The sequence below is a fragment of the Canis aureus genome, chromosome 16 (genome assembly GCF_053574225.1).
Source record: "Canis aureus isolate CA01 chromosome 16, VMU_Caureus_v.1.0, whole genome shotgun sequence".
NCBI lineage: Eukaryota > Metazoa > Chordata > Mammalia > Carnivora > Canidae > Canis > Canis aureus.
The window spans coordinates 44,839,796-44,855,976 of NC_135626.1; the positions used below are offsets into that span (position 1 = coordinate 44,839,796).

The 16,181-nt window shown below is 35.1% G+C and overlaps 1 protein-coding gene across 12 annotated transcripts in view; it reads left to right on the forward strand.

Moving 5' to 3' along the window:
- Positions 1-16,181, forward strand: part of ABCA6 (ATP binding cassette subfamily A member 6) — a 114,533-nt gene that overhangs the window by 65,741 nt on the left and 32,611 nt on the right. For 11 of the 12 annotated variants that reach the window (XM_077853654.1, XM_077853652.1, XM_077853655.1 and 8 more), the window contains 9 exons: positions 3,649-3,796; positions 5,714-5,879; positions 7,996-8,054; positions 11,558-11,668; positions 12,044-12,219; positions 12,431-12,550; positions 12,812-12,950; positions 13,498-13,588; positions 14,460-14,599. In XM_077853654.1, the coding sequence (XP_077709780.1) occupies positions 3,649-3,796; positions 5,714-5,879; positions 7,996-8,054; positions 11,558-11,668; positions 12,044-12,219; positions 12,431-12,550; positions 12,812-12,950; positions 13,498-13,588; positions 14,460-14,599 (1,150 nt within the window). The remainder of the gene's footprint in view (positions 1-3,648; positions 3,797-5,713; positions 5,880-7,995; positions 8,055-11,557; positions 11,669-12,043; positions 12,220-12,430; positions 12,551-12,811; positions 12,951-13,497; positions 13,589-14,459; positions 14,600-16,181) is intronic. The other variant, XM_077853660.1, reaches the window with a different exon arrangement.

The window sequence follows — 16,181 nt, forward strand, 5'->3', positions numbered from 1 at the left end:
TCAAGAAATAGAAAGATGCCACAATTCCAGAGCTCCTCCAAACACTCCTTCCTCCTAAAGGTGAAAGTGCTGTGATCATCATTTCCTGCCTTTTCATTTATCACCAATGTGTGTTCCTAAGTATAATTTTTTAGTGTTGCCTGTTTGAAACTTTATATAAGTGATAGTCTACACATTTTTTTGAAATTCTGGTTTTCTTCCCACTCAACATTATATTTTTAGATCCCATCCAGTTTCCGTGTAGCGCTAGTAGTATTCTATTGTGTGACTATACAATTGATTCTCTTGTTAGTGAACAAAAATATATTCCAGTTTTTGACTTGTATTAACTCTGCAAAAAAAAATTCTTCTACATATTTCCTAGTGAATATGGGCATTCAGTTGTGTTTGGCATATATGTAGGAGTTGAATAGTAGGATTTAAATATGGATATCTTAATCTTCATAGCTATGCCAAATATTTTTCCAAAGTGGTTACATCAATTTACTTTTGCACCAAGAGTTTCCGAGTTACATTTGCTCCAAATCTTCACCGGCATTTGACAACAGTCAGTCGTCCAAATTTTAGCTATTCTGGTGAATCTTCAATATTAATCCTTATTGTATTAATTTGCATTGTCTTGATTCTTTTTTTAATGAGTTTCATTCTTTTTCATATGCTCACTGACGTTTTGGTTTCTCCCTTTAATAAAGCGCCTATCCAGTTCTTTTGCCCATGTTTTAACCGACTTTTTAGCTTTTCCTTATCACTTTGTAGGAATTTCTTATATAAGCCAGATATGAGACATTTTTCAGTTATTTGTTGCTTTTTCAGTTATTTGATCTTTTTACTCTTTTAATGGTGCTTTTAATGAGCAAGTTTCTTAATTTTGATAAAGTCCAGTTTGTCAAGTTTCTTTTACTGTAGAGTTCTTTTTTTATCTTTAAGAAATCATTGCATTTCCCAAGATTATAAAGAGATGCTCCCATGGCTTTTTTCTGGAAGTTCAATTGATTCTGCTTGTACAGATATAAAATCCATTTCAGAATAACTTTTGTGTATCTATAGGTAGATGCAATATTAGTTTTTCTACATGAATATCCAATTTCTTTTACTTCATTTATTGAAAAGATTATCCTTTCCTTGAACAGATTGCAGTATCTCCTTTGTCATAGCTTTACCAATTCTGTATTGACCCATCTGTCTATCCTTCTACTGTTGCCACATTGTCTTAATTGTTTTTGCTCATATATCCTGATATCTGGTAGTAATTTTGTCACTAGATTTTCTTTTCCAAGAGATTCTTTTCTATTCTAGTTTCTTTGAATGATGGAAATTTTAGAATTAACTTATCAAGGTACACACACACACGTATGCACAAAGCTGTTGACATTTTGATATGGTTGATTTTTTCAATCAATTTGAGCGAAATTGACACTTTAAAAAATATTTATTTATTCATTTGAGAGACAGAGAGAGCGTGCAAAGGAAAGGGCAGGGGGAAAGAGAGAATCACAAGCAGACTCCCTGCTGAGTGTGGAGTCCAATGCGGGGCTACATCTCACAATCCTGAGATAATGAATGACCTGAGCTGAAATCAAGAGCTAGACTCTTAGCTAACTGAGCTACCCAGTTGCCCTGACACTTGTCTTTTTAAGATTTTATTTATTTATTTATTTATTTATTTATTTATTTATTTATTTATGAGACAGAGAGAGCATGAACAGAGGGAGGGATGGATGGAGAGGGAGAAGCAGAGAGAGCCTGATGTGAGGCTTGATACCAGGACCCTGGGATCATGGCCTAAGCCTAAGATAGATGCTTAACCTATTGAGCCACTGAGGTGCACCGCCCACCCCCTGACACTTTTTTTGGATCATGAACATAATATATCGTCACATTCATTTTCCCTTAGTAATTGTTTTAATTTTAAGTACTGAGTCTTGTACATTTTTTATTTATTCCAAAGTTTTTGATACTTTTGATGCCATTATTAATAGCATCGGTGTTTAAATTCTAATTTTTAAATGTTTGTTATAATGTCCTTATAGGAAATGCAACTGATTTCTGTAAATTGGCACTGTATCCAGTATTCTTGCTATATTAAAACTAGTATTTTTCTGAGTTTTATCTTGGAATTTTCTTATGTATAATTATGATGTCTACAAATAATAATGGTTTATTTTTTTGCTTTTGCAGTCCTTATGCCAGTTACCTATTACTCTTGCTTTACTGGGGAGACTGGAACCTTTAGTACAATGTTGAATAGAAATGCAAGCAAAGGCATAATAAGTATGATTTTTGGTGCTGGTCTTTGTACAGTCTATTTTACCGAGTTAAGGAAGATCACTTATTATCTTAGTTTGGGAAGAGACTTTCTTTATTATAAGTGGATATTAAATTGTATCAAATGCGTTTTGTGCATCTATTTGATTAACCACATTAGTGTCTTTTTCAATCTGTTTTTTGGTTGAATTACATAGATTGATCTTCAAATGTCCACTCAGAATTGCAACCCAGATCTTCAAATGTTAAGCCAGACTTGAGAATAAACTCAACTTTGTCATGAAATGTTAAGATTTTGACAGAAATAGAGTTGTAAATTGCCTAGTGTGAGGAACTGGGCTTGGGAGCTGGGCTTCTTGTGTTCTGAGTTCAGCTGGGCCACTCTTTACTATATGATTTTGACTTTGGTTGGTTAAGGTACTCGATTCCTCTGTGCTTCACTTTGACCATATGTAAAATGCACGTAAAAATAATAAAGCCTGCCCCATAGGGTTATGAGGTGGATTAAGTGAGGTATTATAAAAAGCCTGAGAACACCTAGAACATAACACCTATTTTTGCATGACAAAATTATACACATATCTTTATTAGCCATAATAACTAGAGCAAGAAGTTCTCTTATCATTATCCTACTGTGATGCTTCAAATGATTCTTCATATTCTTCCTAAAATGTGTATTTTTTGCTGCATAGAGTAGATATTTTGTAATATGGTAGTGACTTTATGAAAACAAGAAAATGATTTATCACTTAAATTCCTATTCTTAGAACATTATATTTTTTAAAAGATTTTATTTATTTATGGGATGCCTGGGTGGCTCAGCGGTTGGGCATCTGCCTTTGGCCCAGGGCCTGATCCCAGGATCCGGAATCGCATCGGACTCCTTTGCATGGAGCCTGCTTCCCCCTCTGCCTGTATCTTCTGCCTCTCTGTCTCTGTGTGTCTCATGAATAAATAAATAAATAAATTTAAAAAAATTAAAAAATAAAAGATTTTATTTATTTATGCATGAGCGACACAGAGAGACACATAGGCAGAGGGAGAAGCAGGTTCCCTGTAGGGAGCCCGATGTGGGACTCGATCCTGGGATGATCCTGGGACTTGATCTGGGGACTCTGGGATCACACCCTGAGCCAAAGGCAGATGCTCAACCACTGAGCCACCCAGGCGTCCCAAAACATTGTGTTTTTAAATCTGTTTTTCCTTCCAATAACCCTTGGATGCTGTCAAATAGAAAAAGTTACACCAATAACTTCATTATAAGGGTTTCTTAAAAAAACCTATTTAATAAAATGATAATTCTTACTGCTATACTGAATTACTGAATTATTTTTATGTATTTAACTTAAATATTTATTATTATTATTTCTGTCTGAATCTTAGATTATCTACTTCGATAATGCTATGAGTGGTGTCATTTTACCTTACTCTTCAGGAGATTCATATGTAATGATTGGAACTTTTTTCATATTGGCTTTTGATGCACTTTTCTACTTGGCATTGGCATTATACTTTGAAAAAGTCTTACCCTGTAAGTAAAAGTGACTTTTCTCTGACTTCTGCATGTATTGATTACATTGTACATTTTTACTTAAATGTATATTAAGAAATAAAGAATAACAAATATTTCATTCACAAGCTGAATGAGTTCGTTATTTCTACTTCATAGTTTTAATGATTTAAAGGAATTTATATGTATAAACAATTATTCTTCTGATTTTAATAATACATGTTACAAATACGCAGTAATTAAATATTACTTTTCTAAAGAATCCCTGAAAATGTTTTCAAAGAATGATGTTTAGGATTTGTTTCAGAACAAACTGAAACAAATTAATTCTCTTTTTAAAAGATTTTATTTATTTATTCATGAAAGACACAGAGAGAGGCAGCAACACAGGCAGAGGGAGAAGCAGGCTCCCTGCAGGGAGCCTGATGCGGGACTCAATCCCCGGACCCTGGAATCACACCCTGAGCCGAAGGCAGACGCTCAACCACTGAGCCACGCAGGTGCCCCTGAAATTAATTAGTTCTTAACATGGTTTTGTCTAGTGTGGATCCATCATCCAGTTGAAGTGCTTCTTAATAAATAGTTCTTAAGGCACCTGGGTGGCTCAGTCAGTTAAGGGCCCGATTCTTGGTTTCAGCTCAGGTCATGATCTCATAGGTCATGGGATTGAACCCTGTCTCTGGCTCCCTGTTCAGTGGTGAGTCTATTTGAAATTCTCTCCCTCTGCCCCTCCCTCCACGAGTACTCTCTCTTTCTCTCAAATAAGTAAACAAATCTTTAAAAAAATAAATAGTTCTGACAAGAACGTGGGGGAAAATGTAAACTAGACATCTAGAAAGGGCCTCAGGTGTACTCTCCTATTCACCCTTCCTTCTGGGAGGACCATTTCAGAAGGGGAGATGTTCATTCTTTAAGGAAATAACAAAATAGAAATTTTGTTAAAATAGAAAATAGAAATAGCATTTTTCTGAAACGTTTTTGTACATTGTTCATATTTACAGAACTATATTACTCAGTTAAATTTTCTCTCTTACAAACAACCCAAAATTTCCCAAGTCCAGCATTTCTTCACACATGCTAGAATCAAAACACATTTTTCCTTGCACCATCTTATTTACCTTATTTTTTATGTTCTTTCCACTTTGTATTTAAAACTGTCTTGTATGTTTCTATGCAACTATTTTATATATTCCTATCTTTCTGTCACTTCTAGTTTAATATCTGAAAGCTCTTCATAACAAATCCTATTCATTGTTTTAAATTGGAAAATGATACTATATCTATCCTGAACAAATACAATTTCTTCTTGTACTTTATATTCATGTACCATACGGATTTCAGTATTATGTCCAATCATGTTGTTGTGATCAAGTGATTTATTTTTTCTTTTGAGAGAGAGAATACAGTGAGTGTGGGGAGGGGCAGAGGAAGAGAGACTCTTAAGCAGGCTTCATGCTCAGCATGGAGCCTGACACAGGGCTGGATCTCACCACCCTGAGATCATGAGCTGAGCCAAAATCAAAAGTTGGTCACTTAACCCAGTAAGTCACCCAGGTGCCCCAGTGATCAAGTGATTTCTTAAGTTCACGGACATGTTTACAGTTGTTTTTATGCGCTGTATTAAGGCTTTTCCCCCAAATATTTGGTTCTGTTCATCCTAAATGCCTTTTAGATCACATTTTTTCAAACCTTTGTTGTATATATACTTTCTTGAAAGTACTATTATACTGTTTAACTTTTGTGACAGTATATTATTTCATTTGAATTTTCACTGTTTCCTTCATGAAAAGTTTTCAATTAATAGGAAGTTAGGAAGAAAAGAATTTCTCTATGATGCTTAAAAGTCTAAGACACTCTGCACTATTTTTAAAATAAGGCTTCTTTACTCATTGTTTTAATGTTGCTAATCCAATATTTTATGGTCTCTTGGTTAATTAGATGGAAATGAGCACCGTTCTTCTCCATTATTTTTCCTGAAATTACCTTGTTTCCAACATCAGAGGACTAATAATAAGGTCATTGAGAAAGAAATAGATACCGAACACCCCTCTGATGATTATTTCGAACCAGTAGCTCCAGAATTCCAAGGAAAAGAAGTCATCAGGTAATCACATTTGTCCCAATATACAGGTGCAAGGCAAATGAATTATTTGACCAACAGCAACAGGATGAGCCTGAGCAAAATGCTGAGGAAAATATTTGTCTTTGTGAATGTACTTTGAACTTTTCATGTGACAACCAATCTCTACTGATTGTTCCTTGAAGGGAAAATTCTCTTTGCTTTGGCTCCATATAATGTTACCATATCACCCGCCATGTTGTTTCACTCCTTATTTCTGTATTGATTCCCTTTTTCCCAGGTGCTCTCCTCTTTATATACCAATGAGCACTTTGTCTTTCTCTAGCCACTTGTTAGCTATACATACAGAGTTTTTTTTTTTTTAAGATTTCATTTTATTTATTCATGAGAGACACAGAGAGGGGCAGAGACACAGGCAGAGGGAGAAGCAGACTTCCTGCGGGGAGCCCGATGTGGGACTTGATCCCAGGATCTTGGGATCATACCCTGAGCTGAAGCCAGATGCTCAGCCACTGAGCCACCCATGCATCTCAAAGCATGCAGAGTTCTGACCATAATCAAGGTCTTATCTGTGTAAACATGCACATTTTTAAATTCACAACTGGCTCTCTCTCACCTAATACCCTTCCTCCCAATTTTTCCTTCTTGTCTTGTGGGGGCAGCATTTGTATGCACAATTGTTCATTCTTATCATTTTAGCTCATTCATGCAACATTCCCTGAACATAGGCAGGATGTCTGCCCCAAGCAAATGCTATTTTCATCTCTGAAATTTAAAAACAAATGGTTGCTCCTAATTGGAAATTTCTTTATTAAAATAAAATATTAAACCCCATTTCAGTGTGCGTCCCACTGTGCAGAGAAAGGCAGAGATATAATACCCTGTCAGATTCAGCACCTTTTAAGCCTATTTTATATTTCCTGACTCTTTGGTTAACCCCACCCACTGCCAGCATCCTGGTTGGATGAATGTCCTTACCTTCATTTTGTTTTATGCTCAGAGAAAAGGGTGGCTAATTTCTGTCTCCTTTTGAATTTGAAGATGCACTGTACATGATCTTACATAGTCATGACATCTCTAATCTGTTGGAGCCTAACTTCCTACCTCGTCCTGCATTAATTTCCTTTGGGATTCTAATGTGCATTCAGGTTTGGTAATCACTCATTTAGAGGTGTGTGTGTGTGTGTGTGTGAGAGATAGAGAGAGAGAGAGAGAGAGAATGAGATGAAACCTTTATATGTGGGAGACTAACATTCAGGGAAAAGAATAGGGTCAACACTAGGTTGATGTTGAAATCATGATAATGAATGAGATAACCTCTCAAGAGAGTCTAGAGTGAGAAAACCAGCATGGACATGGAGAACCCTGTGGAACATCAAGATGATGTGCTTGGCAAAAGAAAAGGAACTGACAAGGAAACAGAGAAGGGGCATTTAGAAAAATAGAAGGAAAACCAGTACGTTGAATGTTACCTTGAATATGGACACTTTCAACAAGAAAAGCATCACCAATGGTGACCCATAATCCCATAAGTAAGGATAGAAAAGTCTGTTGCATTTGGTGATTAGGAGGCCGCTAGTGATTTCAGGATGAAGAGGTTCACTATAGCGATGGGTTCAGAAACCAGAGTGATTGAGGAGGAAGTGAGAAGGCAGGTGTGGCAAGTTTGCACTCTGATTGTATCCAAAACAGAGTTACAGTCCAAAGAGAAGCTATCAGAGTGAAAACTATAGAAAGCACAGGCGACAGAGGGTATGATTAATGAGCAAGTTTGGAGGGGATGGGAGAGGATGGGAGGTGATACTTAAATAGTACAGATAAATGAGTTGATCTTGTATAGAATAGAAAACGCCAAGTAGTCTAAGACGAGAGGAAGAATGTGAGAACAATTCCAAACTGTTCTGCTTTTCTAAGCAAAACACTAATCGTTTAATTGTAACCTTCCAAAAAGGCTCTTGTACTTTCTCTTTCAGGGGAAATGATTACTCAAAAAGAAGTCTTTGTCTTTCTAGTACACTGATTACACCATCCCTTATTTCACATAAAGAGGTTGATGCATCTATTTCAACCATGATTGTTCCTGATCCCTACTACTTTCACTTCTGTATTGGTTAAGTAAACACAACTTCTGTCATTTCAGAATCAGAAATGTTAAGAAAGAATATACGGGAAAGACTGGGAAAATGAAAGCATTGAAAGGTAAAGGCGAACATTTCATTGTTTCATCGACTTCTTTTTACAAAAAATGAGGAAATCTTAATGTGAAACCTGTGTAAATACAGACAAACAAAACATAAAAAAGAAAACAATACAAACAATCTAACTCTACCACTTGGAGATTAATCATGATTAAGAGCTGGCTATAAAGTCCTTCTAGGTGTTTCACGGATCTATTAATTTACAAGAATGGGGTCATGTAATGAAAAGTGTGGTTTCACTTTTTTAAATTTATGTTATTTTACTTTTAAGATTTTATTTATTTACTTGAGAGAGTGTGAGCGAGAGAGACCACGAGCTACAGTGAGGGGCAGAGGGACAAGTAGACCCCCCGCGGAACGGGGAGGCTGATGCAGGATTCAATCTCAGGACCCCAGGGTCATGACCAGAGCTGAAGGTAGACGCCTAACTGACTGAGCCACCTAGGCACCCCTTCACTTTGATTTTAAAGATAAGTTTGCTAAAAACAATGTTGTATTTTATTTGCGCTATGAGGAAGGAACATCTAGACTTAAAATTGATAATTTTTTAAGGAACAGGGAATGTACATAGTTTCTATGTACTGGTGAGATTGACTAAAACAAGATGAGTAACACCACTGACCATGAATTAAATTTCACAAGTCACTATCTGCAGAGCAAACACAGTTATAATTTTGAAGGAACCAATGTATCTGATACTAAATTCTAACAAATACAGTTTTCTATAATAAACATTTAAGTAAGCATCCAAGTTAGTGGCAACATTTCATAGAGGACAGCTTGCTTTTATTCATAATGATTTTTAGGAAGAATGTAATTGATTTTCACAAGAGATGGAACCCTTAAAAGTCATGAGAGAAGAGCCATAGACCTTCCCTAAGGTTGAGAGTTCTCAGTCCGATGTGTGTGTGTGTTTCTCGCAGATCGTGTGCCTTAACTCGATCTTATTTATTGCTCTGAGGTCATTTCTCACTTTGAGAATTTCCTGTACCCGTGCCAGCAAATTTATTCTCACCCCAGGTTTGTCCCATCCAAGGCCATCTAGATTTGTGGTTTCTTTCTTTAATTTTAGCCAGGGACATACTGCAGTATTTTTAAAATTTGTCATTTCAACTTCCAGAGCACATTATGAACTACTTTTGTAATTATCAGTAACCATGTGCTCCTTTTGTACTCATCAATAACCATGAACTCCTTTTTTACATCTAAACATCTCAAAAAATTTAAAAATTAAGAGTGATGAATATCAATACATAGAAAACTATATGAAATCACCAATTACAGCTGCTCTTTGGGAAGTAAGGGGGGAGCTTCTCCCATGCAGCTAGTTTCTGTAGCAACTTCAGAAAGCCTTCGGGGACACGCTTTGAAGTCCTTACCTACAGCCTATCCCTCAGTGACTAAATAGGATTCTGTTGTATGGATACCTTGATTTACTTAAACTTGTGTACAAAAATCTGGCTTGTATCCAATTTTTTTCATTATCATAGAAAAAACACTATAATGAGCATTTCCTTTCAATCCTTGTAAATATCATTATTTCCTGAATAGAAATTTCTAAAAGCAGATTACTCAAAGGGACTGTATTTTTCAGTTTCTTATTCATATTTCAAGTTATTTCCCTCCAAGCTTATAAGAATTTATACGCTTGTGGGAATAAGCAATAATTAAAAATAACCGTAATAATAGCAACAAACAGTTGAAGTTTCTTGAGTACTTAGTGTGTGCTGGCAACTATGATAAGTGATTTACATACTTTTATTTCATTTAATCCTGTGAGATACATAATATCTCTCCCACTTTGCAGATGAAGAAACTGAGGCTTATATTTATTTATTTTTTCTGGTTAATATGGATCAATTCCAACATAGATATTACCAGTTTTCTCTTACCCTAGAAAGCACCATTTTTTCCCCCCATTTAAAAATAGTAAATGTAAAATTTGTTGATGGAGTACCTGGATGGCTCAGTTGGTTAAGCATCTGCTTTTGGCTCAGGTCACAATCCCAGGGTCCTGAGATGGAGCTCCGCATCAGGCTCCCTGCTCAGTGGGGAGCCTGTTTCTTCCTCCCCCACTGCTTGTTCTTTCTCTATCGCTCTCTCACATAAATAAACAAAATCTTTAAATAATAAACAAACAAGAAAATAAAAGTTGTTGATGTATTTGTTTAGTTGTCCCACTATTGTTTATTAATTAATTCATCTTTTTGATAAATTTAGAAGGTTGTCTCATTAATCTTTATTTTTTATGTTTACTTTGCTCCATCTTCTTTGGTATTCCATCAGTTAGTGTATCCTGGAGTAGTAATATTATCTTTATTATATTTACTCTACTGGTTACCTTATTACTAACATATTATTTTGATTGTTATTTTTTATTTAAATTCAATTTGCCAACATATAGTAAAACACCCAGTGCTCATCCCATCAAGTGCCCTCCTCAGTGCCTGTCACCCAGCTACCCCATCCCCCCACCCACCTCCCCTTCTGCAACCCTTGTCTGCTTCTCAGAGTTCATATTATTTTGATTATTAGAGTTCTCCAATATATTTTAATACCATGTAGTCAAAACTAATTTCTTGATATTCTTTCATTTTTCTTATTTATTTGAGTTTATTTTTCCAATTATTTTTAGGATCTTTTAGTCAAATTATAAGTGAGGATTTTCATGGATTGGATTAAAATAGGAGGAATTTTCTCTTTTCATGTACTTATTATTACCAGCACATTTAATAGCTGAGTAATGTGAACCTCATAGTGTATAGTTTATCCAAGATCATCCAGATAGAAAATGGATGAACTGGAATTCATCCCAGTTGTTAATTAATTTCAATGTTTGAAAGTAGGTCACATAATTTAATTGAAGGAACCTGATCTCTTAGATATAACATATTATAAAATTCTTAAGAATTTCATCCAACGACTTTTCATAACAGAGTTTGGTTTTCACTTGGTGGTAAAGAAAACAAACAAAGAAAATAATAAAGAATTCTTAATGATTTTTTTCTACTGACCTATAAATACAAAAGGTTTGTAATAAAAGAAAAGAAAATTAAAAAAAAAAGAAAAGAAAATTTATAACAGGAGAAAAACATAAATTTTTGGTGAATGTATTTTAAAAGGTAAGTAATGCCATGAAAAATGCATATCATTTAACATTTGAAATTGTAAGCTAGAAAAGAATAGCTTAGGATCAAAATCTGTGTATGTGTATATTTACATGTTCTTATATGCACATGCACATACACTGGAATTAAGTGTATTATAATGCTTAAATCTGAAAATATAGTTAATTTTATTTTCTTATGTGCTTGTATTTATTTCACAAATATTCTACAGTAAGCATGTTATGTTAGAAGCCAGGAAAATTTTGGATATTATATGTTTTAAACTACTTAAATGCTTGAAAATATACAAATATAATAAATTTTTTGTTCTACTTTTAGAATCAGCTCTTTCTAATTCTTTCTTATTTATAATGTTAATATTTTATTCTAAAAACAGACTTGACTTTTGACATATATGAAGGTCAAATCACAGCAATTCTGGGTCATAGTGGAGCTGGCAAATCTTCATTGCTGAACATCCTTAATGGGTCATTTGCTCCAACAGAAGGTGAGCAAAAAGAAATATCTCAAAGAAAAGATGTCTAGAGGTCATATGCTGCCTTATTTTAAGTTTAAATCTGAGCGCTTAAGAGAAAATAATGTTTCTCTAACATCATTTACCACACCGTATGATTTTGAATATATTTTATATTTCCCAAATTTTTATGAAAATCATTAGCCTTATTCTATTGCTACGTGATATTCCAGGGAAAATATATACCACTCTGAACATATATTTATGTTAAGATTAATTCATAGTTGCTACTAAATTGTGAACTCATTATTTTAGATATGAAAATATGCCAGCATTTTCCTAATAAGATCTCTAAGCATTAATAAAGTGTATTATCTTGCCAAAATTATTTTTAACTTCTATATTTAGGATCAGTTACTATCTATAATAAAAATCTCTCTGAAATGCAAGACTTGGAGGAAATCAGAAAGATAACTGGTATTTGTCCTCAATTCAATGTTCAATTTGACATGCTCACCGTGAAGGAAAACCTCAGGCTGTTTGCTAAAATAAAAGGAATTCAGCCGCACAAAGTGGAACAAGAGGTAAATGGGCATGCTTAGATTAACGAGTTAAATTTGCTGGCTTAAATCATGACCACAGAATTCACCTCAGCAATTTACCTGCCCTGTGCTAAATAAAATTTAGGCAGTAGGTCTTATAAAAAAGAACTCGGATCTCCTGCTATAATGGACAGTAAGAATTATATAGTATGGATTGTCTTGGATTTTAAGCTTTGTGTATTTTCTTGCATAGGTACAAAGAATTTTATTAGAATTGAATATACAAAACATTCAGGATAATCTTGCTACACATTTAACTGAAGGACAGAAAAGAAAGCTGACCTTTGGGATTGCCATTTTGGGAGATCCTCAAGTAAGTGAGATTCTGCATGTGGTGGAATGCAGATAGAATATTAGTAAAAAGTCAAGCTCTTCTTTTACCACTAAAAGTAGTAGAGATTTCATTGTAACGCATCAGGAGAGAATCTGCTGTTAAACTATTAATATAAGCATACTGGACATAAATGATTGGATAGTTGTTATTATTTGGTTTTTATTCTTATCCATGCAATCATGTGGAAAGAGTTAATGTGAGAGAGATATATTTTATTTTATATATTATCATCCTTGGCAGATTTTGCTATTAGATGAACCAACTGCTGGCTTGGATCCCTTTTCAAGGCATCGAGTATGGAACTTCCTCAAGGAACACAAAGCAGGCCATGTAATCCTCTTGAGTACCAATCTCATGGATGAGGCTGACATCCTGGCTGGTAATTGTTGGTTTTATCTCAGTTTTGTAATGAAGAATTTGGGGAATGTTTATTTCTGGGGCAAGCACTGAGCTCCCATGACTTTGGTGTGTGTTCCATTCCATAGCAGTCCCAGGAATGGCAAAGTCTAACAACCCTATAGAATTCTTCACTGACTATAAGTTTGCTAGACTGTGACCACTAATAACAAAATTGTAATTTTGTAAGCTTTCAATTAATTTAAACATTGAAATCATTATATATCTGGTTGAAAAATATTCACTTATTCTTTAGCATCCAGAGTGGAAAATGTGCCAATTTGTTGTTGTTGTTGTTGTTGTTTTTAAAGAATTATTGGAGGGCACAGAAATAGACTGGAATTCATAAGCTCACTTTAAATTCATCAATTTTGATGTGTATTTCAACTTTTTAAATGTACATTAGATACATTTATTTCCTGTAGAGCACTTCGCCTTTGGAAGTCTGAGCTTTGTCCCTTCCCCCAAATTTTTGAGAGAGGGAAGAAATGACACCTATCATCCTTTCTCTCTTGCTTCTTTTTAATCAGATAGGAAAGTGATCATGTCCAATGGGAGACTGAAGTGTGCAGGGTCTTCTGTTTTTTTGAAGAGAAAATGGGGTCTTGGATATTACTTAAGGTAAAGACTTTGGGGATAGATTGGAGATATGCATATATATGTTTTCAAAACTGGTATATCAAAAAGGCAGATAATTATGGGAGACAGTTGGCCTTATGCTCCATTTCCACCAAACTATTAACTACTGTTTCCCAAATGTTTTTCCTGCCTCTTTGTATCTTTATTAATGCTAATGACAAGCAGAATTTCAAAGGTATAAGCCCAGTCTCACAGATCCCAGCAGGGCTACTTCATGGACCACTTTCAGGTAGCTGCTCTGTACATCCCAAACTTCTCTCTTCTACCCATCCTCCATTTCCCTCAGCTGATCCACACAATCCTGTAACATATTTTCATTCTTTCATTGGGCGCACAAAATCAAATGATTTCAGAAGCTAGTATCAAAAGTGGGAGAGAGTTAAGAGCACTGTATCTAACAAGAAAGGGTGTCCAGGTAAAAAGAATTTTTAAAAACCCAAACCAAAAATCCTATGGCCAAACAAAACATGCATTTAGACCAAACTTCCTTATTAGTCACTAATCCTGGTATCTACACAATCTGGTGAAATTATTTTCCCTAAAAAATTTCTTCTGCCTAGTGTCTTGCCTTGCTCAGTTGATCTTCCTACTTGAAGTATGGTTTCAGTTACAACACACATTTGTTTGTATATCTGTAGTTGTTCTGAATTTATACATCTCTATATAGATCACAAGATTTTTTTTAAACCGATGGCATTATTATTATTACTTCTGGTTTTTCTATTTACTCATTTTGTTTGTTCCCTAAAGCCAAGTAAAGTAGTACTCAAAGGCTAGCTATTCAGTAAAAGCTCTCCTTTTGTTATAGCAGTAGAGAAAATACAAATCAATGATCTTTTTTTTAAAATATCAGTTTGTACAGAAATGAAGTATGTGATCCAGAAAAAATAACATCCTTTGTTAATCATCACATCCCTGATGCTAAATTAAAAACAGAAAACAAAGAAAAACTTGTATATATTTTGCCCATGGAAAGGACAAATAAATTTCCAGGTAACTTAAATATGATTACGATAGAATGAAATTTGGGGACAAGTGTTCACCTAATTATTACAGTTTTCATTATTTAATGGATTTGGATTTTGTCTTAGGTTGGGTTCTCTAAAAAGCAGAACTTGAAATGAAGACTTTAGTGCAAATCATTTGGTAACTGATGCTTAGAAACACCAGTAGGGAATGGGGACATGAGAGTGAGAGGTGAAGGAAGCTAGGGAAGATTGCATTATTGAGCAGATGGTTGCAATACGAAATTGAGATGTAATATCCCTGGAATAAATAAATGCATAAGTGAGCAAGGGGTTCAGAGTTTGGTCATGAGAGGGGTGAGAAAGCTAGGGTATATATTTGCCACTTTCTACCCTTCACTGCTTAAAAGATGCTTTTGGGAGCATTAGTTTTCCAATCCATATGGCTTTACTCAGTATGACCTTAGCATACTTCAGAGCCCAGAAAAAAACGCCTTCAGGCAGGTGTTAATAAGCAGATTTACTGTGCATAGGTGAGTACGGACAGGATGGGGGGGCATCAAGGTGTGTACTATAGGTTCCCTTTTATATTTCAATATAATCGTGTATATATTTACTATTTAGAAATAAACATCCATAGTTTATTTATTATATAAAAGTATTCACCGTGGGTTCCCAGGCTGCTGGAAAGCAGCAGTCCCAACCTAGGATTTGTTTGACAAATAATTCTAATAATTGCTAACGCTTTGTACAATGTTTACTATGAGTCAGTCGCTGTTCCCAATAGTTTCATATATACCAACCCATTTGGTCCTACAACTGTTCTATGAAATATGTGCTATAGTCTTCTCTGTCTTACAAATGAGGAAATGCATCTCAGGTTTTTCTTTTCATTTAAAAAACTTCCTTTTTAAACATTCAGTTTATTAAAGGTTTAACTCTCTACAGGCCTGATTTAAAGAGGCTTATATGGGGATCCCTGGGTGGCGCAGCGGTTTGGCGCCTGCCTTTGGCCCAGGGCGCGATCCTGGAGACCCAGGATCGAATCCCACATCAGGCTCCCGGTGCATGGAGCCTGCTTCTCCCTCTGCCTGTGTCTCTGCCTCTCTCTCTCTCTCTGTGACTATCATAAATAAATTAAAAAAAAATATTAAAAAAAAAATAAAAAATAAAGAGGCTTATATGGATGAGTCAATCTTATTAAGCAAATACTCAGGAATTCAGATTTAGTCTCACCCCCAAATGAGGCAGCTCTCTGTATCATTGTTGGAGTTGCGAAGTGGTATTCTCAAGTCCATAGGCTATACTGTATTATTCTGTCCAGTGGAATACAACTAGCCTGCCTTCTTGTTGGTTGGGGAAGGAGAATAGTGAGTTATATGTTGATACCACCATGAGAACATGTCACGTCAGAGTCCCTGGTGTTGGTGTTTCAGTCCATGGCTGCCCCTTTATGCAGACCCTAGACCACTGCAAGTCCAACAGCATACGTATGTCCTATAGGAAATATGGAAGGTAATAATAAATGTTTATTGGAAGGTGAGAAGATGATGTTCTTTTTTTTTTTCTTAAAGATTTTATTTATTTATCCATGAGAGACACACAGAGAG